The following is a 24,933-nucleotide window of genomic DNA, read 5'->3' as shown; positions in this document are numbered from 1 at the left end:
ATTCAAGTACCAGGGTCAGGTACTCGATTTATTTAGCATTTAGTTTCGATTGCCAGCAACGGAAAGCGTTCACTTCAGAACCAGAGGTGTCGCTATAGCGCCCGAGAGATACGTCCGATTTTTCCCCACTTTCGGAGCCGCGTGTGATGTCATCCACCCTCTCAACCAATAACAAGCATCGCGGGGCATTCGAAAAAGAGAGTCGGAAGTGCAGCTGAAATGATAGTCTGTTGGTTTAATGTCGAAGGGCAGGTAAGCAGTAACGCGCGAAAAGGTCACTTCTGGACGCGCCTTCCCTTTCTTTACTCGAGGGATTGTTTATTGACTTGCTAGATTTCTATAGCCCGCCGCTTCTTTAATTGGGTCTGTTTTGAAGCACGTTTTTTTTTGAGGGGGGGGGATGCGAGAAATACTGTAAAGAGAAAACGAAGCCCCGTTATTGTTTCTTTTAATGTCGGGTTCGGGAACTGGAGGGTTCCCAAATGTCTCAATGCAATTTTACTTCAAATGCCATCGTCCGTACTCCCTTACAGATGGTGGGAGTTGTAGGCTAGCAACATCCGGAGATTCAGAAGCATCTATCGTTGTTCCAGTTCAGTGTTTTTCAAACTTGGCAACTAAGATGTGTGGACTTCAGCTCCCAGAGTTCTCCAGTCCGCATGATGGCTGGGGAATTTTGGGAATTGAAGTTCACTCATCTTAAAAGTTGCTAAGTTTGAAAAACCTTCTTTTAGTCCCTTCAGGAAGGATTTCTTAATTTGAAAACGGTGTCAGGTGTTTGTTTTTTTTCCTTAGTGAATTCTAAGGAATTATAATTTGATACTAACTTTATAATCGTGGATCAAGCATTTTCAAAAACAGTATCAATAACAGATTGATTGAGATCAAAAGATGGGGTTTGTACACCTTTCATAATTGTACAGAAGTTTTATAAGCCTGATCTGCAGAAACTCCCTTTTCCGTGCAATCCATCAATTTATAATTTGCTGCTATACTGTAATGAATTCACTATTCTGAAGTACTGTATTTTAAGAGGTAAAAATGCTTTTCACGTTTCTTCATTTTTAAAGAAAAGCAGATTGAAAGTTTGATTTTTATATCCCATTTACATCTCAGTCTGCTATACACTTTTTCAGTAGAGACTCTCATTTTGTGGAGTATCCTTTCTCTGGAAGAAGAGAGATTCCTGTCCTTGATACATTTTGTAAGTGGGTCCCAAACAATCTTACTCCACTGTGAATTTGGACATTAGCTTACAGTAGTTTAATTTTATCCTTGACTTTTTAAAAAAAGATAGTATAGGTAGTCCTTCACTTATACGCCCATTCATTTAGTAATTGAAGTTATAGCAATAATGAAAAAGTGACTTATAACCATAGCAATTTCCCAATGGTCATGTGATCAAAATTCGAGTGCTTGGGCAACAGGCATCCTGGGGTCATGTGATTACCATTTCCAATTGTCCCAGCCATCTTTAGACAAGCAAAGTCTTGGATGAGGGAAGTTGGATTTGCTTAATGACGACATGATTCAATTAACAACCATGGCAAAAAAAAAAGGTTGTAAAATTGAGTGTAACTCAGTTAATCATTTAAGACCTGCTTCGCTTAGTAACAGAAATGCTGAGTTCAATTATGCTCATAAATTGCAATATGTTAATTGTATATCCTTTATCATTTTCTTTGCTTTAGCTTTGTTGTACCCTACTTGAATATGTTAGGAACAAGAAGATTATAAATATTGTGAAATAGATGGATAAATATGATTTAGTCAGAAATAAATGCCACCAGTTAATAAGCCCTTTCTAGCAGTACAGTCTTATTTGAAATTTAAGAGGTCTTTTACAACCTTGAATTATTAGTTATTTGATTGCTACCACCTACAATCCTCACACTTTATTTCTGATTTTTTTTCACCTGAAAATAACAATGCTTTTTTTCTTTTTTTACAGATGTCATCATGACACATTTTGTTTACATTATACAGAAAGTGAGATTAGATGCCAATTCTCTTTTTCAGGCAGACCTTATATGAGATAATTTCAGTTCTGCTATTGTAGTTAGTAGTATTTAGTCTTAATGTCTATTATTTCTATTGCTAAGAAAAGCCACATTAGTGAGCTTGGTGGATCTTCACAAAAACAACCGTCAGGAAATGTTTCGTCAACACCTGGATTTGGACAACAATTAAAACCGCATGTATTGGAATATGAGAGAACTAGTTCACTTTCACAACCTTTGAATAAGTCTAAAGAAATAAATAGGACCTATGTAGTTTCTGCCTGTAACAAATTGTCCAGTACTTTACCTACATATACATCAGAAATCAAGTTGAGCCTCCAAAGAGGAAGAGCAATGTGGAAAGGAGAATCCAATATGGATAAAATCCATGGCAGTGATAGTACACTAGTGGAAGAAAGATTAACACTACAGCCCCGAATTGTAACTAGATCAACTGAGAAATCTAAGACAAATAGTATTTATGAACCAAAAACAGAAAATGCTGGATACTTGCCACCAAAAAGTAATAATGCTCCGTTTTCATCCAAAGGTAACAACAGCGATATTTCACTTATTAAGGCTACTGGGAAAACAAATTATAAGACAAATTATAGACATGTTACTGGGAATGTCACACCCATAAAATCCAGGACACCTACTGCTTCTCAAAATCAAAATGAGATTTCTCGATTGTTACGTTTAACCACAACTACTCCTAATGGTAAGCCATCAGCATTAAAAACACCTGGAAAGTTTAGTACATCAAATGGAACGGAAAACCGACAGAATAATGTTATTAAAAATGAATATTTGGAAAGGCAGAAGACACCAAGGAAAAATACAGCAGAAGTATTTAAATCGACTGTTCAGTATGCCAAGACTCCTGCTATTTCTGCCTTAAAAAATAGGGTGACTTGCCTTCAAGTCTCACAAAGGAAAAGCTGTGATGCATTCACTCCAAGCAAAATGGGAAAGATCCAAGAAAATACCACATATGCTCAACGAGCTGCTTCAGTTAAAGAAGACAGCATAAAGCAGAACCTGCCCTTTAAAGACAATCCTTTCAAAATAGAAAATAGTAAAGTAACTGTGGCTGTGAGAGTACGGCCCTTTAGTTTCAGGTAAGTCTTTGCACAGATCGTAGTTGTACCCAGGCATTATCTTCTTTCAAGATGATGATAATCATGGATACCTTTTTAGTGACGTACAAGAACTATCCAATTTTATTCCTGTTGTCTCTTTCCCTAGTCCAGGATTTCTCAAATTTAGCAACTTTTTAAGGTCTGTAGTGATGGGCTGTATGCTAAAATAAAGCCAGGTCATAAGACACACTTGAAAGTAAATCAGGAAGCCTGTAATTGCAGAGTATGTCTGGCAAGAACGAAGAATGTTTATCTATGGGAAATATGCATGTGTAAATCTTGTAACAATTCTGGTTAGAAAGCTGATAAAAGTAACAACAGTTAGACAACTTGCAGGCCTCATCTAAAAATTAGGAATAGAGATGGCCTGCAGCCAATTAAATGTGTATTAGATAACTCCTGGGGCATTCTTTAGCCAAGGTTTAGGAATAGGGACAGCTGAGACCAATACAACAAATTGTAGAATTATTACTAAAATGTTTATTAGATGGTATTTCTTATGATTTCCCCTTGTCCCTCCTGTTTTAGTGAAAACGTATAAAGCTTTCTTAATCCTTTGTTCTTGGCACTTAGCATTTTGACCAGGAGCCCTTTTCCTTGGAGTACACCAATAAAAAGCAATCAGAAAACCTGCACCTCATGTCTGGCATCCATCATTGGCTTCGGCACCAGGCTCAGACCCAAATTGGGGACAACAATAGATTCCAACTCTCAGATTTCCCCATCCAGCATGCTAGCTAAAGAATTCTGGGAATTGAAATTATATAAATTAAAGTTGTTGGGATTGAGAAACACTGTTCTAGTTTACTACCAAAGTTAATCTCCAGCTTTTTGCAATGCAGTATTATAGCTTCCATATTTGTATTTTTTAGTCTGCTTTTAACCTATCCTGAATCTTTGTCATTTTGGGTAGGCTGGAGACACATTTGCTCCCAAATCTACCAGTCCCACAACTCCATTTCTAGCAGTTATTATTTTGAGCCTCAGGAGCTTAGATGTACCCCCTAATATTTTATAGAACTTATGATTCGAGTCTATTCCAGCAGAATAATACACTGTAGATTTGGCAGCAGAAAAACCATGCCTTCTTTGCCTTTGTCTGCAAGTGTATTTGGTTCAATACTAAACCTATAGAAATGTCCTAGTGAATTCACATTTATTTTATATTGCTGTATGATACTAAATAATACTAAATATGCTTTCACTCAATATTTAAAAGTATTATTTTGTGTAGTGGACACATGGTCGCATTGCATCAAGTTCTACTTACTTTGGTTTAATGCATATATTTGATTTTGATTCTGTTTTATTCATTTGCTTGTTTGTGAGATATTTCACATTTCATTCAGGAGCTCATGGTGACGTGCATTGTATTTTTCCCCTATATTTCCTTACAACAACCCTATGAGCTGAAAGAGACTGATTGCTCAAAGTTACTCTGTGATCCTCTGTGACTGAATTAGAACCCGGGACTGTCCAGTACAGATAGTCCTCAACTTGTGACCATAACTGAGCCCAAAATTTCTTTTGCTAAGTGAGACATTTGTTAAGTGAGTTTTGCCCCATTTTACAACCTTCCTTACCACATTGAATCACTGCAATTGTTAATTTAATAACACAGTTGTTAAATGGATCTGGCTTCTCCATTGACTTTGCTTGTCAGAAGATTGCAAAAGGTTGTAGGATCCTGCAACCATCATAAATATGAGTCACGCAAGCCATCACCTGTTGCTCTTTTGGGTACCGGTGTGCCGGCCAGCTGGTTTTCATGCAGAAACTGGAAGAGCAGCTGTCTGATGTGCATGCACTCACCGGGAAGATGATCTTCCAGTTTCCAGCATGCGCACCGGCCAGTTGGTCTTCACACACACATGCATGCACCGGGAACCAGAAGATCATTTTCCCAGCACGCGCATGCGCATCAGGTGGCTGCTCTTCTGGTTTCCGGCATGTGCGCACATGCGCCCCCGTTTCAGGACTCGGTGCCGAAAAGGTTTGTCAACACAGTCCTAGAACACTAGCTAGATAAATGTAAATTGTTAGAGTATTTGCCTCATTGCAAATTACATTTATTTTGTGTTTTTATTTAGAGACAGAAATGAAGAATCTGTCCAAGTGGTTTCAATGGAAGGGCAAGAGACTGTTGTTCATCATCCGTCTACAAAACAGATCTATAGTTTCACCTTTGACTTTTCCTTCTGGTCTTTTGATAAGCACCCTAACTATGCAAGCCAAGAAAAAATATACCAATCTTTGGCAATGCCTCTTCTAGAAACGGCCTTTGAAGGATACAATGCTTGTCTTTTTGCATATGGGCAGACTGGTTCTGGAAAATCATATACGTAAGTTGAGTTGGAAGGGAAAATTTTGGGGACAGATGAGATTCAGCAGCGTTCAACATATGTTGCCTTTGACAGTGATCTTTAACTAATAATACTGAAATATGATCGCATCTGTTGAAATCGGTGTAATCCATGAAACTAAGATAGAACCTCAGCTAGTTTTTGAGGTGCCATGAGTCTCTTGTTTCACTGCTGCAACTGACTGTTAACATGTTTAATCCTCACTAGAATATAATTAAAATGGAAGGCAGCTACCCAGTAATAAAATTTTACACAAATCTTTCTGAGAATATGATAAAAATTCACACAGTGTTGAAAATTAGGGGTAGAATAATATGGCGGCAAAGAGACTTTAAAGCAGGAGTTTAACCAGTAATTCCTTGAAAATGTTACGAATGTACTACTAAATGGTCTCAGGCCACCATCTTTTGGGTTGGATGCACAAATTGTGCTAGGCCTTAGATTCTTTTAAATGTGCTTTGCTGGATAAATAAGAGTTAGCTGAATTCATAAAACACATTAAGTCAAAAAGGAGAAAAAAATATTTTGATTCAATTTACTATTGAACCACTTTTTGTCTTGGACATCTGTTAGCAATATAGAAGTAGTAATCGTGCTCTCCTTAGAAGCCATATTGTAAAGATCGTTAGTAACAAGGTATGTGAGATCTTTTAAAAATGCCATACAAGTATTATTAACAGGAGTATTAATACAAGTTTATTGCATTAATAAGCAATACAATAAGTGCCAAGGGTGTTTAGGAGGTTCAATCACATGTTTAGAAGCTATAAATAACTGCTGTTCTATGTGATTCAGAATGAATGTTAAGTTCCCAGCTGTAGTTAGAAAGTTGTAGCTGAGCTGAGCTGAGCATTCTCTGAAATCATTCTCTTTTGCTTCTGTCTTGCCAGCATTAGCTTAGCAGCACATTTGCTTGTTTTCAGGATACTCTAATTTTGGAGTATCCAAGAAGGAAGACAAAATTTCTTTGCCTTATTATATATGTTATCAGATATATTTACTATTATATCATCTGAAGATAAAATCTGCAAGAAGTTCCTACCTTTGTTATTAGAGAGAGAGAGATAGATACAGGTAGATAATTTATTAGTCTAATGAGGATGGCTTATTTTTTTTTATGCTTGAAGATTTTTCAGTATTCTGATTCTATAGAACAATTCTGATTTCTTTAAGTTGTTTTTTTTAAACCTTGACCTCTTTTGTATGGAGAATGATTTGAAGAAATTCAAAGGTCTTCTGTTGAACTAAATATATTTAAATTGTCATTACAGCATGATGGGTTTTGATGATGAAGAACGAGGAATAATACCAAGATTCTGTCAAGATCTTTTCCATCAAATAGCAGAAAAAGAAACAGAACAGGTACTGCAATGCTTACATCCTCATCAGTTTGGAACTGAAGTATTTTTTTTAGCATGTCATAATTAAATGTGCATTTCATCATTAGTTTCTGGAATTCAGATGGAATTAAAATAAAATTTCTTCATAATAGTGCTTCAGCTGTGATAAGTCTTCCTTAGCTGAGGTAGAGAGAAGCTAACATTTATAAAAGTGCATATAAAGAACAATGTGATGCGGGTAAACTTTATGCCATCTAAAGTCTTTTATGAAAAGTAAAACTTAACTTCAGATGCATGCTAGGATTTTTTACATTTTTAGTTTGTAGATTTGATACATGTTATCGAAAGTACGTAGTTGAATAGCATCAGAAACCAATTCTATTCCTTCAGGTGAAGGTTTTTACATACTATGCTTTTATTTCATTCAAGATGCATATATTGAAACAGTTTCGCAAGCATTATGAAGTTGGATCACCAACCACATAGTTTGGCTAGTATTACAGAATAATGTGTCTTTTGTAAAAAGTAAACAAAACATGCTTACAAGTGTATCGTTTTAAACCAGGGGTGTCAAACTCAAGGACTGCATGCCAGATCCAGCCCAAGGGGTGCTTAGATCTGGCCTGTGGGACTGCCCAGGATACAGTGAAGGATCAGCTTGCGGTGCCTCTCCCAGTGAAAATGGAGCTCAGAAGGGCCTCCTGCAGCCCTCTGCCAGTGAAAACATCCACGCTCTGCCCCCCCCCCAACCCTGATGTGGCCTCAATGAAATTAAGTTTGACACCCATGTTTTAAACCATTACTGACTGGGGTAGAAAGAAACTTCTGAGACAATGCTCCTTGGTTATTGTTTCTCCTAGAAATTGTTATGGTCTACATTTATACATTTGGCCATTCATCCTAATTAAGATATCAGCATATTTTATTTTGGAAAAGGGGTTTTAGGCTGTGAGATTGGTGTCTTAAGCATCTGTAAGCTTTAAGGCATCTATTTTGTCTATGGGAGCTTAAAACTTCTGTCCTCCGATGGACTGTTGTTGTTGTTAGCTGTGAAGTTGTGTCCGACCCATCGTGACCCCATGGACAACGTTCCTCCAGGCCTTCCTGTCCTCTACCATCCTCTGGAGTCCATTTAAGCTCATGCCTACTGCTTCAGTGATTCCATCCAGCCACCTCATTCTCTGTTGTCCCTTTCTGCTTTTGCCTTCAATTTTTCCCAGCATTAGGCTCTTCTCCACTGAGTCCAATAGAGCAATAAGGCGCAAATGTTTGGTTTTACCCTCTCTGTGGAGATTCTCTGAGTCATAAAAAGTTATTGGATCACACTTTTGCAGCTTCCACTATCATAGAGCCAGCTTTATTTTCCCAAAGTACTTAACCAGCAATCAAACTTTTCTTTTTACTATTAGACTACTTGTCATCTTGAAATCAGCTACTTTGAAGTCTATAATGAAAAAATTCATGATTTGCTTATCTTCAGAGCTGAAAATGGAGAGAAGAAACAACCTGTAAGTTAAAATGTTAATTTTAAGTAACTAGTCTGGGTTATTTTATTTTTCTGTCTGTTAATTTTGTTCTATTATTCTGCTTTAACTCTTACTTTTAAACCTCTTAAAGCAGGGGTCTCCAACCTTGGCAACTTTAAGACTTGTGGACTTCAACTCTGGGAGTTGAAGTCCACAAGTCTTAAAGTTGCCAAGGTTGGAGACCCCTGTCTTAAAGCTTAATTTGCATGCTGTTTTGCCTGATGCAGTTCTTACAGTGAAGTATATTAATATTCTTTTAGTTTATAAATAAAATGTAAAGTGAAATAACTTTTTTGAGAATTGTCATATTTTTATTGTGTTTCACTGAGATCTTAATGTTGTACGCTGCCTGTATGTGAATTGGGTGGCCACATAAAATTGTTTGGTAAATAACTAAAAATAATTAATACTTTTAAAACATTCACATTTCTAATCAGCATTTTTTTTTTATTAAAAGCTTCGTGTAAGAGAACATCCAGTCTTTGGGCCATATGTAGAAGACCTGACAGCGTAAGGGATTATCCAATGATGCCTTTTCTCTGATAGAATGGTATCTGCCAGGAGAAATTATTTCTTCTTTCAGTCTTCCTGTTTTCTGCAAATCTGCTCTTGAACTGGTTTGGGGAATATGCACAGTTATAAGGAGGGGACTTAGAATTGATAGGAAGTTTGACTGCGCAAAGAGGAAGTCTCTTTGGATATTCTTGGATTAGCCCATACTTTCATACTTTCTGAATTTTTCTATAAGTGCCTGGGTGCTGAACTGCAGCTTTATTTGATGATGCAAAATATAACAAGAAGTCTACCCTTATTTCTTAGCTGTTGTAAATCATGAAATTCAGTCCTCAACTAATCAAATTTCCTGTGGATATTCTCTCTCTCATTAACTTCCTTCTCTACTCCAGACTTCATTTTATTTTACCCACTGACCTTTGGGGTCTTGTTTCCAAATGGATATCTACTCCCGTATTTAGACTTCCAATAGAACAGCCATCCATCTTGATTCTCTTGAACTTGGTCCCTTGATCAGTTTCCCAGATCTCAATCTACCCAGTGTGGATTCTCCTCCTTAGTCAATTATAAGCTCTTGTCTAGTCCAACATTTTGCTTTGTTTTTCTACTTAGAAGATAGATTGTAAATATTTAGATTGTAATCCCATTTAATTGGTTCTTGTGGCCCAACAAGCAAGTAAAAAATAAATTTCTCTGTAAATTTTTGTAAGTTATGAGCAAGTATGCCAGTATGTGTTTATTGTTCTGTATCTATATCTGCAGTAGTATAGTATAGTATAATTTAGTATACTAATACTACATTATACTATTAGAACTAAGAAATATAATTTAAGCAGATTGCTTCGTATGTGTCAACATTCCTTTTTTCTGACTAGATAAAATTATCCCTTTCTTTTTAGGAATGCTGTTAGTTCTTACTCTGATATCCAGGTAAAGTTTTGTTACTTAAATATAAATTATGAATCTTTCAATAGAATGTGTAAAGATATAACCATTAATTATAGTAAAGAAAAAATTATAGAGTAATGGAGAGAGAGTATGTTACATTATACTGACTTGTGTGGTATTAAAATATTTGAACTAGTAATAAGTACTGGCATCTTAGTAGAAAGTTCCTTGCATTATCAGTATTTATAATTCATTTTCTTTACAAACTCAGCAAGAATTTGAGAAAGACTCTCTTTTTCATTTTGGTACCCGTATAATTTCAAGAGGAAATTGAAATTTTCTCCTTTAAAGAAGAAGTAATAGATGGCAAATATAAAATACAAATACTAACCAATTCTGTAATAAATACTTAAAAGCTAATTTTAGAGCTGCAGTTCAAAAACTATTTGGGCAAGCAATTCTGCTTGTTTCTCCTGTATATATAAAATATCATATGGAAGTCTTTTTAAAAAAATCAGGGCAACTCTTTGCTTCCCTATTTATCCTCCAAGATGAGACTATCCATTCTTTACCAAAAAGAATCTACTAATTTGTTATTATTATATTACTGAGTACAGGGACGTGGTGGCTCAGGGGCTAGGACGTTGAGCTTGTTGATTGAAAGGTTGGCAGCTCAGCGGTTCGAATCCCTAGTGCTGCCGTGTAACGGGGTGAGCTCCTGTTACTTGTCCCAGCTTCTGCCAACCTAGCAGTTTCGAAAGCAGGTAAAAATGCAAGTAGAAAAAATAGGGACCACCTTTGGTTGGAAGGTAACAGCGTTCTGTGTGCCTTTGGCGTTGAGTCATGCTGGCCACATGACCACGGAGACGTCTTCGGACAGTGCTGGCTCTTTGGCTTTGAAACGGAGATGAGCACCACCCCCTAGAGTCGGCAATGACTAGCACATACGTGTGAGGGGAACCTTTACCTTTACCTTATACTACTGAGATGTAAAGTTGGAACCAAGTAACATGGGCTTGGGGAAGAGTGAGTAGCTAGAAGATTGAGGAAAGCTTCACTTTAATTTGTAGACCAGTTGAAGGCTTAGGAAGACATCAGAACTCAACTGAAGAAGGAAAGATGCTATTGCACTTATGCTAGATAGAGATGATTTAGGTACCTGTTTTTCCAAATGAATGTTTTTAAAATTTGAATGTCTTGTTAAATTAAAAGATAGTAATCTATGATAGCTAAGTTTTGTATGTATGTTATATCTGTTTTATTCACATTAGCTGTTTTCATGCTTACTTTAAAGTAATAATGGGATACAAAGTGCTTTTTAAACATTTCCACCTCCTCTCTTTTCATCAGAATTGGCTCCAGCTAGGAAATAAGCATAGAGCTACTGCTGCCACTGGCATGAATGACAAGAGTTCTCGATCTCACTCTGTTTTCACATTGGTGATGACACAAACCAAGGTATTATGAGGACTGTCTTAAAAGGTTGTGTATATGTCATGTACACGTGCTGGTGGTAGCTTTATCATAAGATTTTTCAAGCATTCAAAATGTTAATGAAATAACTTCCTTTTCTGAAGGAGATTTGCTTTTTAACATGGATATAGTATTATAGCTGAAAATGCAAAGAATCTGCAAGCTCTAATAATAAAAGTCATGGAGCACCGTGCAAATAAATTGGGACTAAAATTAAATATAAAGAACATCAATGAGAGGTATAACAACCAACCCTAGAATTGACAATGAAAATATCAAAGTAGTGGACAGTTTCTGCCTTTTGGGATCAATCATCAACAGTAAAGGAACAAGCAGCCATGAAAAACTTACAGACTAATACTTGGGGTACATCCTTGAAGGCCTTGAAACAGATAGTATGACATGTCTGTAACTATAAACATTAAAATAGTGCAAGTCATGATATTCCGTATGATCCTCTATGGAGGCAAAAGTGGACTTCAGAGAAGCAGGGTACAAAAATACTGATTCTTTTGGTGTTGGATAAGATTCCTGAGAATATTGCAGGCAGTCAGAAACTAACTAAAATGCAATAAAACCTTTCAGAATGTAATAAAATTTTATTGCTCCAATTATAATAACCAGTACCATTACAATAATAATCAAAATAATGATAGCAGAATACCATCAGCATTGACAAGTTCACCATCAGTCAATTGCAAAAGGTAGCTTTACTTCAAATTGCTTACATCCTCTGACAATATCTGTAACCCTATCAAACATCCACATCTGCCAGGTCCTTGGGAAGGACTCAATAGGTAGACAAAAATGCCAAATCCAGTCCGAAAAACTGGTTGACAGTGACAAGCCATGATAGCAGGCATCCAAATACAGGTAACTACTGTAACTCCCACAAGGGTCTCTGGAAAACCTTCATTTTTAAAAGTTGTTCAAAGACCACCAACAAGGGGCCATTCTAATTGCTAACAGCCTCTCTGATGAAAAAGCAGCATCTTCTGGCCTCAGCATCTCTCATTTCATGAAATAAGGATGAGGTTCAAGGTACTTGGAACAACTTTTACCCCTGCTAGGTTGGTTCCTTCAGATTTCTCTACTTCCTGCTTACTTGTCACCATCTCGTTGCACTCAGATTGATTTCTTGATATAAAGAGTGAAATTTCTAGGTGTGTAGGGAGGTGCAGTAAATAAATCATGGGAAACCTAATGAATAGTTAGAATTTTATTTGGACTTCTCTGGATCTGCTTGAGTACCAGAGCTGTTTGCAGTGGAGCAGCCAAGAGGTCCAAAATCATATGTGTAGCTATGGGTAAAAGCTTTGTCACCCTGTATTCCCTCAAGGAATACAGGTAGTTCTCAACTTACAACCGTAATTGAGCCTAGAATTATGATTGTAAGTCATGTCATTCGTTAAGTGGTCATCACGTAACTGACCTGGTTTGATGACAGGTTTTGCAGTGGTCATTCAGTGAATCTTCATGGTCACTAAATGAATCCACTATCATTAAGAAATGAGATGGTGGTTAAGCAAATACATTGTCTGCAATGGGCATTTTTTTGGCCAGAAACACTTGTTTCTGGCAAAAAAAACCATTGTAAATCATGATCACATGACTATGGGACATTGCAAATGGCTGTATACACAGGCTGGTTGCTGAGTGCCCAAAACGTGATCATGTGCCTGAGGATGGAGGCAGCCACTGGAACTTTGAATCTTGTTCAAAAGTACCTATTTTAACAAGGTTCTCCTAATTTTTTTTTTTATTTGCATTTATATCCCGCCCTTCTCCGAAGACTCAGGGCGGCTTACACTATGTTAAGCAATAGTCTTCATCCATTTGTATATTATTTACAAAGTCAACTTATTGCCCCCAACAATCTGGGTCCTCATTTTACCTACCTTATAAAGGATGGAAGGCTGAGTCAACCTTGGGCCTGGTGGGACTCGAACCTGCAGTAATTGCAAGCAGCTGTGTTAATAACAGACTGTCTTAACAGTCTGAGCAATTTATTATTACAGTCTTAGACCAGAGACCTGAACAAATAAAAGCACTCAGTATATATACACTTATAAATTCTAGTATGAAATAATAAATAACAATTAAAATCTATAATAAAATCCAGGGTCAATTATACATGGTCTGACTATATGATAGTTGCAATCCTTAAACTGTGTGGCCCGTTGTAGGTTCAACGCTAAAAGGGAAATGACTAAGTAGTGCAAAAGGTTTACCACAATTGTTATATAGATAAAACATCGCTATGGTGAAGAAGACATGTGTTTGCGACGAATCCCCAGTGCTGCTGCGCAGAATCTGGCCACCTGCACTGTAGTTATGGACTGTTCATCCTTAAGCAGCCACTGAAGATGGGTAGTGTCGGAACAGCCAGGATACCTTGCAGTTATTGGCAGAATATGTTTTTTCCTAATCTCCGTATAAAAGGAACTGTTGTGGTCCGTCAGCAGCCTATGGAGCTGGCAACGGAGTCAGACAGCGATGAGGCTGAGGTGAGGCCAAGGTCATCGGGAAGTGAGGTGCAGACTCCAGAGCCTCCAGAGACTGATAGTAGTGAGGCAGAGGAACGGGAGGAGCCTGTTCTTAATGCACGCATGAGAAGAGCTGCCAGAAGGCAAGAGTAGCTCAAGCAGAGAGGACAACTCGGGAATAGGGCCAAGAGATGATTGGCCCCTCCCATAAGGCTTAATAACAGACCAGCACCGGTGTTTCAGCTTGCTGGAAAATAATGTTGTTGTCTCTGTTTTTGTGGCTTCTGGACCTTTGCCAGGAAGGGCCTTTAGCTGTTTGCCTAATTGGACTAAGGTTTGTGATAACTGAACAATTTCTGTTTGGGAGGCATTTGTTTTACTTTGAGTTGAACGACCCTGGGAATGAAGTAATTCCCAGCTGTTCGAATAAAGTTTATTTTATCACGGGCTGAGTTTGTTGCTACCTACTTGGATCTGGGTCACAACAGGAACATCTAAGAAGCATGTGACCCACAGTCTCCACCTCTCCTGAGCCGCAGGGACAGAGTCTTTCCATGAATGGTATTCTTTTATACTTGCCATACAGAACAGCCAATGGAAGCTCATGGCACCGTGCAAGTGCAAATGCTTTCCGGTAGTTTGCTGACTCCAATTGACTAAGATAACTGGCAGGAGCAACAAAACAACTAATGGCATCTGGAGCCAGAAACAGTGGAGCTTTCTCTAAGTCTGCCTGCCTCTCGATGTCCTCCACCCTTGATCAAGAGTACCTATTTTAACAGGGTTCTCCAAAATTTCAAACGGTCACTAAGTGACTAGTCGTAAATTGTGTGAAAGCGCTCCCCATCATTGTCTTGGACAGGAAATGATTTTGAGGGATGACAAAGATGAGCGTGAAATATCCCTTCTCTAGGGAGCAGGACTCTTTGATCTCTTTCCTGATCAAAATTCTTTTGTCTACAAAGAAAGCTTGCCCTTTTGATGGATTACGGCAGAAAATGAAAACTGCTTCCTCTTGAATTTTCAGAATCCTCATTTGTCTTGAGCGTTGCCCTCTTTACCTACAGCAGACTTGGTAAGCGTTCCTATTTAGTAGGTATCTATCAACAAAACCGGTCTCTGATTTAAGCAACAGATTTTTCTTTCTACACTTTCATTTTTAATGTGCTGGCAGCATTTATTGACTATGCATGTTATTGCTATTAAAATTTTAAACGTTGGAGAACTATACTGTATGAAGGAGGAGATCCTTCTTCTGTATTTGTAATAAATATGTAAGCTGATTTATTGCTTTGGGGAATTTATAGTATGTTTAATCAAAATGATTTATTTATTTGTTTTAGACAGAGATCGTGGAAAAGAAAGAATACGAACACAGAATCATTAGTTGTGTCAATCTAGTAGATTTAGCAGGGAGTGAACGCTGCTCTACAGGTCAAACCAGTGGAGAAAGACTGAAGGTAAAATGCATACATAGGCAGTTCTCTAATGGAAATGCTTGCCTTGTTTGTCTCATTCTCCATACCAAACATATAGGCTGCCACAGATTTTGAATGTTGATGGATTTAATTGCAAAACAAATAGCATATATGATCATTTATAGGAGTTTTTGATCACCTACAGCTGGGGTTTCAAACTTGACTTCATTGAGGGCCGCATCAGAGTTGTGTTTGATCTCGGGATGGGTGTGGGTGTGGCCGAGGGTGTGGCCACCTAGACGTCACTCGTATTGGGAGCGCCTGAGCATTCTGCCAGCATAAATGGGCTCCTGAGCTCCATTTCCAGCTGCAATGGCCTCCTCCAACCCTCTGCCAGCGAAAATACACGGCCTTCCTGAGCTCCAATTTTGCTGGCAGAAGCACCATGGGCCAGTCCCTCGCTGTTTCCAGGGTGACCCTGCGGGCCAGATCTAAGCACCCCGTAGGCTGGATCTGGCCCGTGGGCCTTGAGTTTGACACCCCTGACATACAGTAATTATTGCTTCGGACCTTCCGCCGCGAGCTTAAAACATACTTATTTAATTGCGCAGGACTGAGCTAGATTTTAATTTACGGGTTTTAAATTGGGTTTTATTTTCATATTTTTAATTTAGGCTTTTAGAATAAGTTTTTTAACTGTTTTTAGACTGTATTTATCTATTTTTAAATGCCTGTAAACCGCCCTGAGTCCTTTGGGAGATAGGGCGGTATATAAATTTAAACAATAAATAAATAAATAAATTGCCAGTTCCGTACAACTTACAGGAATAAAACAAACAGAAATCAGTCAGTTTATTGCAGTCTTAGACCAGTACAAGAAGTTCACAAGTGATCTCTTAGCAGTTACAAATCTCTCTTAAAAAACAGTAAGTAAAGTTTGAGACAAAATTAAAATGCATCTATAAAACAAGTTGACTAGAACCCGTGAGTCAATTCCAAAAGGAGCAATCTGTGTCTAGCTATAAACAAATCAGTAACATGCACAAAATAAATAGTTAGTCTAAAACAGGGGTCTCCAACCTTGGCAACTTTAAGACTTGTGGACTTCAACTCCCAGAATACCTCAACTAGCAAAGTCTTAAAGCTTAAGTTGCATGCTGTTTTGTCTGATGCAATTCTTACATTGAAGTATGGTCTAAAACAATAGCATCAATCCCTCAAATTGTATACATTCACAGTAAGAAGCAAGAATACCAAGTCTATTAACAACAAAACACATTTATTAATCAGCATCACTATACAAGTAGTCTTCAACATACGACTGGTCGCTCAGTGATCATTTGAAGTTACGAATGATCTCCCTAGGAGTACTTATGACCAGATTCTGAAGTTCTGACAACTGCACCCCTGTGGTCACATGACCGAATTTTGGGTGCTTAGCAGCTGACCCACATGGCTGTTTGCAGCGCCCATACTCACATGATCATGTTTTACAATGTTTTTGTGAAAAACCAGCATTTACTTCCGATTTTTATCAAACCTGGCTCCTAATAAAAAAATACGTTCACTTAATAATTGTCTCAGAAAAAGTCAGAAAAGGTCACCCAGTCACATGGATGACCCACTTTATGACCATCATAACTTATGACTGTAATGGGAAGGCTCCATTATGGTCCTAAGTATAGGACTGCCTATAACCGCATAAAATAGTGTAAGGGGAAAAAAAAAAACAATTGAAAATCAGTCAATTCCTGCAAGACCACATCTGTTGTTACTTTATCAGCCACATTAGATGTATACACCTTAAACATATACCGCCTCATAGTGCTTTACAGCACTCTCTGGGCAGTTTACAATGTCAGCATATTGCCCCAACAATCTGGGTCCTGATTTTACCAACCTCAGAAGGACAGAAGGCTGAATCAACCTTGAGCTGGTCAGGATCGAACTCCAGGCTGTGGGCAGAATTGGCTTGCAATACTGCATTCTAACCACTGTGCCATCAGAGCTCATCAATGTATCTTGACATCATCATTTTATTATATTCCTCTGAATATGATTTGATTTGTCTGAATGTGTCTAGTTGTAGTGCCCTTGATTTTTGAGGGTATCAGTTGCAAACTGAGAGTAGAAAACAGTTGCATTATATCCAGTGGTGGGATTCAACTGGTTCGCACCACTTCAGCTGAACTGGTTGTTAAATTGTTAGCTGCCCCTTCGCTCCCCGCCCCTTCCAGAAGTCCCCACGTGCTCCGTTTTGGCTCCCAGGTAAATAAAGGGAGGCCTAGTACGCCCAAAATGGGGTGTGGGTGGTCCAGCACGGCCCCCACTATGGCCAATTTTTGCTACTGGGGGCTGCAGGGAAGCCTACTAGGCCCAAAACAGGACGTGGGATAGTGCGGCGTGGCTACCCTGCAGCCTGTTTTTGCTCCCAGGAGACCACAGGAAGACCTACTAGGCCCAAAATGCAACGCAGGGGGTATTGGGGGGCCCCCGCAGCCATTTTTGCTCCCGGGGGTGGTGCAGGAGTCCGAGTGCTGCCTGTCACACACCCTGGCCACACCCACCCTGGCCACGCCCACCCAGCCGATCATTAGGACAGAGAACCGGTTGTTAAATTATTTGAATCCCACCACTGATTATATCGTAACTATTTATCCATGGTATTCAGTGCCATGTGATGGGGTTTCAATTTGTAAAGCAATGGCATTTGCAATGCTGATTGGGAATCCTGGGTATTCTAGTCCCAGCAAAGCTGCAGAGCACCAGGCTGGAGAAAGTGTTCCATTGCAGGGGTGTCAAACTTGATTTCATTGAGGGTTGCATCAGGATTGTGTTTGACCTTGGGGGATGTGGGCATGGCTGGGGCGGGTGGCCCGCCTGGGCTCCATTTTGGCTGCGATGGCCTCCTGCAGGCCTGTTCAAGCAAAAATGGAGCCCTCAGCACTTCTGAGCTCCATTTTCACTGGCAGAGATACCCCCAGCCTGGTCCTTTGCTGTTTCCAGGGCAGCCCCGAAGCCCAGATCTAAGCGACCTACAGGCTGGATGCGGCCTGCGGGCCTTGAGTTTGACACCCCTGTTCTATACTATTACAGTGCTGAAAATCTATTTCCATGGGAAATCAAAACTAAATGCACTGATATTTCTTTTTAATCAATACAGGAAGGAGCCAGCATAAACAAATCCTTGTTAACTCTGGGGAAAGTTATTTCTGCACTATCTGAGCAAAATCAAAGCAGGAAGAAGTTATTTATTCCATACCGCGACTCTGTTCTTACATGGTGCGTACCTATTTTCAAGAACAGTAAGGGAAACTTTGGTTCTTGTTTGGCATTTGTCCTGAATTTTCTTGCTCAGTTATTACAAGAATAGGCAGTTATGACAGTAAATATTAGAACTACAGGTTCTTTACTTACAACAGATCATTTAGTGACCGTTTGAAGTTATAACGGCACTGAAAAAAGTGACCATTTATATTATTACCGGTTTTCACACTTATGACAGTTGTAGCGTCCTCATGGTCACATGATCAGAATGTGGATGTTTGGCAACTGACTCATCTTTATGATGGTTGAGGTGTTGCGGGATCCCATGATCACTTTTTGCAAAATTCTGACAAGCAAAGTCAGTGGACGAGCCAGATTCAGTTAACAAGAATTGTGACAAGAAAGGTTGTTAAAGGGGGGAAAATTTACTTAAGAAGTGTCTTGCTTAGCAACATAAATTATGGGGTCAATTGTGGTTGTAAGTCGAGGACTTCCTGAATATCTTTTCTAAGTCTGATTGCATTCTATTCGTTTTAGCAAAACAGCTCTTCTACAGGTATGGCTTCTGTGCAAAAAATGACAAGCAGGCAACTTTAGTGATTGGTTTTCTAGCTTCCTAGAGACATTTGTGTGGCCTGAGTGTAGGTCACAAAGGTGGAGGAGCAGGTGCCTTTTGATAGGAGGATAAGAGAGGTTGGTCATCTCCTTGGGTTTTATGACTTCATCCCTGCAGGCTAAAGTGTCAGTTACTGTCAGTTACCAGTTATCAGAGTGAAGATGCCTTCCTGGAAATCAGTTGCTCTTCAGTGGGGCTCCTGGAAGCTTCCCTCCTTTTGTAGCCAACTCTCAGAGGGGTAAGTGAGGATGAGTTTGAGTTAGGTTTAAGGAAGGGGTGAGGGTGAGAGGGTTAGGAGACGGGTAAGAGTAAGAGTGAAAGGAGGAGGGACAGGCTAAGAGGGAGAGGGGAAGGGAGAAGGGAGAAGGGAGATAAGAAGGATAATAGGTATGGGTAATGGGAGAAAGAAAAGGTAAAAAGACAGGAGAGGAGCAGGGGAGGGGAGGGGGAAAGGGAGATGGGGAAGGGGAAGGGACAAAAAGGTGGAGTAGCATGGATTAGGAGAGCGGAGGGGATAGAGGGAAGGAGATAAAGAAGGGAAAGGGAAGGGGGATAAAAAAGTGGAGTGGACCCAGTAGGAGAGGGGACGGAAGGGGGACAGGACAGGTAGAGAAGAAAGAGTAGTCATAAATAGGCAGGGGGGATTTTAATGCCTTTATGACTTCATCCATGCAGTCTATTATCAGAGGTAAGGGAGAGGGAGGGGTAAGGGTGGGGTGGGGAAAAGAGAGGAGGAAAAGGGGACAGGTAAAAGGAGAAGTGAGGAAGAGGAAGGGGGATTGAGGGACAAAGAGGTAGCGTGATCAAGGAGAAGTAGCAAGGGGCGGGGAAGGAGATAGGGAGGAAAACAAGGAGGGGGAATTATACTGTGTTTAAGACTTCATCCATGCAGGTTATTATCAGAGGTAAGGAAGAAATAGGGGAGTGGGTTGAGGGGGAGAGGCAGGAAGGGCAAGGGATAGGAAGGAGGAAAGGGAGGGGACAAAGAGGTCCAGTGGGCCAGGGAGAAGATTGAAAGAAGGGAGGGGGAGGGGACACGGAGGAGAAAGTTGCATAGACATACATGGATGGGGGTGGATTTTAATGGTTTCATGATTTCATCTGTGCAGGTTACGGAGGAAGGAGAGAGAAGATGAGGAAATGAGAGAGAGGGGATAGGTAGGAGAAAAGGGAGGGGACAAAGAGGTCCAGTGGGCCAGGGAGAAGATTGAAAGAAGGGAGGGGGAGGGGACACGGAGGAGAAAGTTGCATAGACATACATGGATGGGGGGTGGATTTTAATGGTTTCATGATTTCATCTGTGCAGGTTACCGGAGGGAAGGGAGAGAGAAGATGAGGGAAATGAGAGAGAGGGGGATAGGTAGGAGAAAAGGGAGGGGGACAAAGAGATGGAACAGAACAAGAAGAAAATATATCTCTCCTGAAAATCTTGAGAGTTTTGTAAAACTTTTTAATAACTTGGTTTTTTGAAATTTATGCCACTTGGGCGACATAAATATTCAGATTCAGAAAAGATAAAATGGGACTCTGGACACCATAAAGACCATTCAGTTTATTACTGCGTAAGACTGAACTGTGGTCTATTGACCTGTAAGATGATGATGATGTGTCCTATCTAAGTTTTTCAAAAAGGACTGGAATACATAAAAGTACAGTTGGCATCTCATATGTATTTTATTTAATCTGCATGATAATGTATACACCTGGATAAAAATGAATAATCTTAATATTTGGTAAATGGAAGGCAATGCTTCAAGTCCTTCAGTCCCAGAAGCTCATTTTAGTAGCTTCTTCAGTAGATTCAAAGCCAAACTAGGTACTGCTTTTTAACTAGCATCCCAGGCATCCTATTATTGAAAGCCTGCAATATGTTGAGTGTACTTTGATCAGCTCATGTGATGCTGTTTGTCAAATAAATCTACAACTTACTTGTAATCCTAATACGGCATCACAAACCTAATGAAATGTCTCGAACTATTTACATTGCTTCTCCTTTACTGGCTCTTACAGTGATAAAAGGAGAAATATACCAGGGAAATAAGTACAGGTAGTCTTCAAATTACAATCAGTTGCTTACTGACCGTTTGAAGTTATGACTGACTTCTGTGGAGGTTCTTATGGCCCAGTTCTGAAATTTTGATAGCTGCCCTCCCTACACACATGTGATCACATGTTGGGTGCTTGGACTGCATTTATGGCTGTTTATTTCCAGTTTACGGCAAAAATGTCCCATAGGGACTCATTGGTTTACTTAACAATTGCCACATTCACATTTAACGAGCAGTGCCAGGAGACTTGTTGGTCATGTGGATTATCTGTTTTACTTCATGTAAAACAGATCATCATAATGGGCATTATTGTTCATAGGCCAAGGACTATCTGTAATGTTAAAAAGACTTCTGGACACCTGTCCCTTTTGAAGTTTAAGTGGAGGAAAGGATGCCCCAGAAAGATTCTGCAGTTCTCCCGATTCTAGCCAATGATCAAACTTGGAAGATCAAAGAAAGGCAGATGATATTGGTTTGATTGGTGGAATGATGCAAAGATCTGATCCCATGAGTGAAGAAATCTGTTGGCTTTACCCTAATTGGATTGGATTTTAACTATTGTTATTGTCCCCTTTTAAAATGCAGACAATACACACATTTGTGACTTTATTCTCTTTCAAACAAAGGCTGCTAAAGGAAAGTCTAGGTGGAAATTCAAAAACTTCTATGATTGCCACCATCAGCCCTGCTGCCAGCAATGTAGAAGAAACGCTCAGTACTCTTCGATATGCTAAGCAAGCTTGTTTCATAATCAACACTGCCAAAGTGAATGAAGATATGAATATGAAATTAATTCAGGGTAAGAATGATAATTCTGCTTATTGTTTAAATCACTCACTTTTCCCCCCCGTGCCAAGATGTATGTGAATTAACTAGAGAACATGTACTTTGCAGGAGCAATTTGAAATTGGTTTCACCAATTCATTAACCAAAGCTTAGTTAACTGTTGAACAAAAGTTAAAACACGCGGAACTTGCAAATTAGATCTTGCTTGATGGCAAACTACTTGAATGATAGTTCCTAAATTTAAGATTATAGTTTCCTCCTTAGAACCCAACCAAGTTTTATGTTTTAATGTCTTAATCTGAATTATATCTGAATTTTATATTTTCTTAAAATGTCAGTTTTGTTTGATTGAATGTGTTGCATTTGTATCTCAGGTTTCCTTGTGCAGCTCAAATTGGTATACATGGCGACCTCCCTCTATTTTATCTCCATAACAACAATTGTTTTAAGTAAACCAGGTTGAGAGAACATGATGGACCAAAATCACCCAATTAATGGTCAAGTTTAGACTGAACCCTTACCTCTCTCGTACTGTCTAGTCTCCTACACTGGCTATTCTAAACTAAATTAACAGCTTTATTTTAGTAATTAAGACTAACTACAATTTGAGTTCAACGTAATTTTGATCTGCACATTGTTCAATATAGAAACAGGATTGTAGGTTCCTCATATATTCCAGATATCTCATATCTGGAATGTGAAGACCCAACACTTTTATGCTGCATCTGAAGAAGGCTGGTAGGTATCATGCTTTCGGGATAGAGGCATAGTGAATGTGCAAGTAGTCCTCAAATTACGACCACAATTGAGCCCAACATTTCTGTTGCTAAATGAAGACAGTTGTGAAACGAGTTTTGCTCCATTTTACAACTTTGCTTGCCACAGTTGTTAAGTGAATCACAGCTGTTGTTGAATTAGTAACCCAGTTGTTAAGTGAATCTGGCTTCCCCATTGAATTCCCCCCTTCTGCTTGTCAGAAGGTCACAAAAGCTGATCGCATGACCCCGGGACACTGCAAACAATCAAATATGGCAAGCACTTGAATTTTATTACGTGACTGTGGGGATGCCATAAGTGTGAAAAATGGTTGTAAGTCTCTTTTTCAGTGCTGTTGTAACTTCGATTGATCACAAAATGAATGTAAGTCGAGGGCTGCCTGTATTGTAGTATGTTGGGAATAATTAATTTATTATTTAGTAGTACCAGGTGATATTTTTATTTTATTTTATTTTATTTTATTTACATTTATATCCTGCCCTTCTCCAAAGACTCAGGGCGGTTCACAGGCATTTAAAACATATAAATACAGAATAAAACAATTAAGAAACTTATTTTAAAGCCGTTAATTAAATATACAAATAAAACCCAATTAAAACCCATGAATTTAAAACCTAGCTCAGTCCTGCACAATTAAATAAGTATGTTTTAAGCCCATGGAAGGTCCAAGGTCCGGAAGCTGGCGGAGTCCGGGGGGAAGTTCGTTCCAAAGGGTGGGAGCCCCCACAGAGAAGGCCCTTCCCCTGGGCGTCGCCAGACGACATTGCCTCGCTGACGGCACCCTGAGGAGATGATTCTTACATGAACGTAAAATGCCTTCTGCATCTTCAGATCTGCTTTTGAATCCTAATTGTTACTTTTATCTGGCACAACTTTTTTTTTTAACGAGATGACACTTTAACCTCCTTGAGAAAGATCATCAAAACACTGCTAACAGAGGATTGGCTTCTGAGTAATTGCTGAGCCTTTTTGTTGAATATAGAATTGAAAGCTGAGATTGAGAAACTGAAATTGGCTCAGAAGAATGTTCAGAATGTTGATCCTGAAAAGCAGAGACTTTACGTGCAGGAAATTACATCTTTACGAATGAAGCTACACCATCAAGAGAGGGAGATGGCTGAGATGCAAAGGTAATAATGATCTTACAGGATAATTAAATATAAGGTTGTAATAATGAAACACTGACATTTTAAGTTTGTAAAGGAAATGATTTCTTCCCTGTTTTTTTCCACTGTAAAGTGCAATATATATGACCCAATAAAAGAAACGTTAATGAAAAATATTAGTAGGTGTGTGCACACTGATGTAGTGGGTAGTGATGTAGATTAGTAAGTATGTACACAAAGGGATGTGGTGGTTCATTGGCTAAGATGCTGAGCTTGTCGATCGAAAGGTCAGCAGTTCAGTGGTTCGAATCTATTCTATCATGAGATTATGCTCCTTTTGTTTTTTTAAAGCTATGTTTCCATAATGAACATAGGCACAAAGACTATTCAATTAGATTTACATGTTCATTTTTAACTTCTTACCATGGGACTTATAATATGTTTTAAATTTATTATTTAGTAGTACCAGGTGATATTTTTATTTTGTGTTAAAGGGCCTGGAAAGAAAAATTTGAACAAGCAGAAAAAAAGAAGTTTGAGGTTATTTAGTAGTACCAGGTGATATTTTTATTTTGTGTTAAAGGGCCTGGAAAGAAAAATTTGAACAAGCAGAAAAAAAGAAGTTTGAGGAAACAAGAGAATTACAGGTACTATTCTTTGTTACAGTTAGTTGCTGTTAATAATCCTGGATAAATTTATTTATCTATAGAAGCTTTTGCTGGCCAAGTGGACTTCAGATACTTTGTCTCGCACAGTTCTGAGCCATTATTTATACTAAAGTGGGAGTAGAATTTCAATATGTCTAGAAGGTAGAAAATTGCAGAAGACATGCCTTGTTTTTAAAAGTTACAAATAATATAACAACTCAACTTTTACTAACATACCATTTTCAAATCCCAAATATGAATTGCTCACTTTCTTAAGTCTTTGTTTTAGAAAGCCGGCATTACATTCAAGGTGGATAACAGTTTGCCTAATTTGGTTAATCTTAACGAAGATCCTCAACTGTCTGAGATGTTGTTGTACATGATTAAGGAAGGAGAAACTACAGTTGGGAAATGCAAGCCAAATTCATGTCATGATATTCAGCTGTCTGGCATCTTAATTGCTGATGATCACTGGTATGTTCCACTGATTTCGATCAAATTCAAACGAGCTGATTACCGAATTGCTATTCAGATGCA

At 38.9% G+C, this 24,933-nt stretch overlaps 1 protein-coding gene across 1 annotated transcript in view; it reads left to right on the top strand.

The window, feature by feature from the left end:
- Positions 1–214: 214 nt before the first annotated feature.
- The window catches only part of KIF14 (kinesin family member 14), a 45,740-nt gene continuing 21,021 nt past the window's right edge, over positions 215–24,933 (top strand). The window contains exons 1-15 of the mRNA XM_058178543.1: positions 215–252; positions 1,137–1,204; positions 1,952–3,121; positions 5,233–5,484; positions 6,777–6,867; positions 8,255–8,353; positions 8,829–8,881; positions 9,784–9,814; positions 11,123–11,230; positions 15,075–15,191; positions 18,313–18,431; positions 21,707–21,879; positions 23,626–23,773; positions 24,333–24,396; positions 24,686–24,870. Of these exons, the coding sequence (XP_058034526.1) occupies positions 2,079–3,121; positions 5,233–5,484; positions 6,777–6,867; positions 8,255–8,353; positions 8,829–8,881; positions 9,784–9,814; positions 11,123–11,230; positions 15,075–15,191; positions 18,313–18,431; positions 21,707–21,879; positions 23,626–23,773; positions 24,333–24,396; positions 24,686–24,870 (2,483 nt within the window). The 5' untranslated portion in view covers positions 215–252; positions 1,137–1,204; positions 1,952–2,078. The remainder of the gene's footprint in view (positions 253–1,136; positions 1,205–1,951; positions 3,122–5,232; positions 5,485–6,776; positions 6,868–8,254; positions 8,354–8,828; positions 8,882–9,783; positions 9,815–11,122; positions 11,231–15,074; positions 15,192–18,312; positions 18,432–21,706; positions 21,880–23,625; positions 23,774–24,332; positions 24,397–24,685; positions 24,871–24,933) is intronic.

This window comes from Ahaetulla prasina, chromosome 3 (genome assembly GCF_028640845.1).
Source record: "Ahaetulla prasina isolate Xishuangbanna chromosome 3, ASM2864084v1, whole genome shotgun sequence".
Taxonomy (NCBI): domain Eukaryota; kingdom Metazoa; phylum Chordata; class Lepidosauria; order Squamata; family Colubridae; genus Ahaetulla; species Ahaetulla prasina.
Note: the sequence above shows the minus strand (reverse complement) of the source record. Positions and strands in the feature narration are given on the sequence as shown.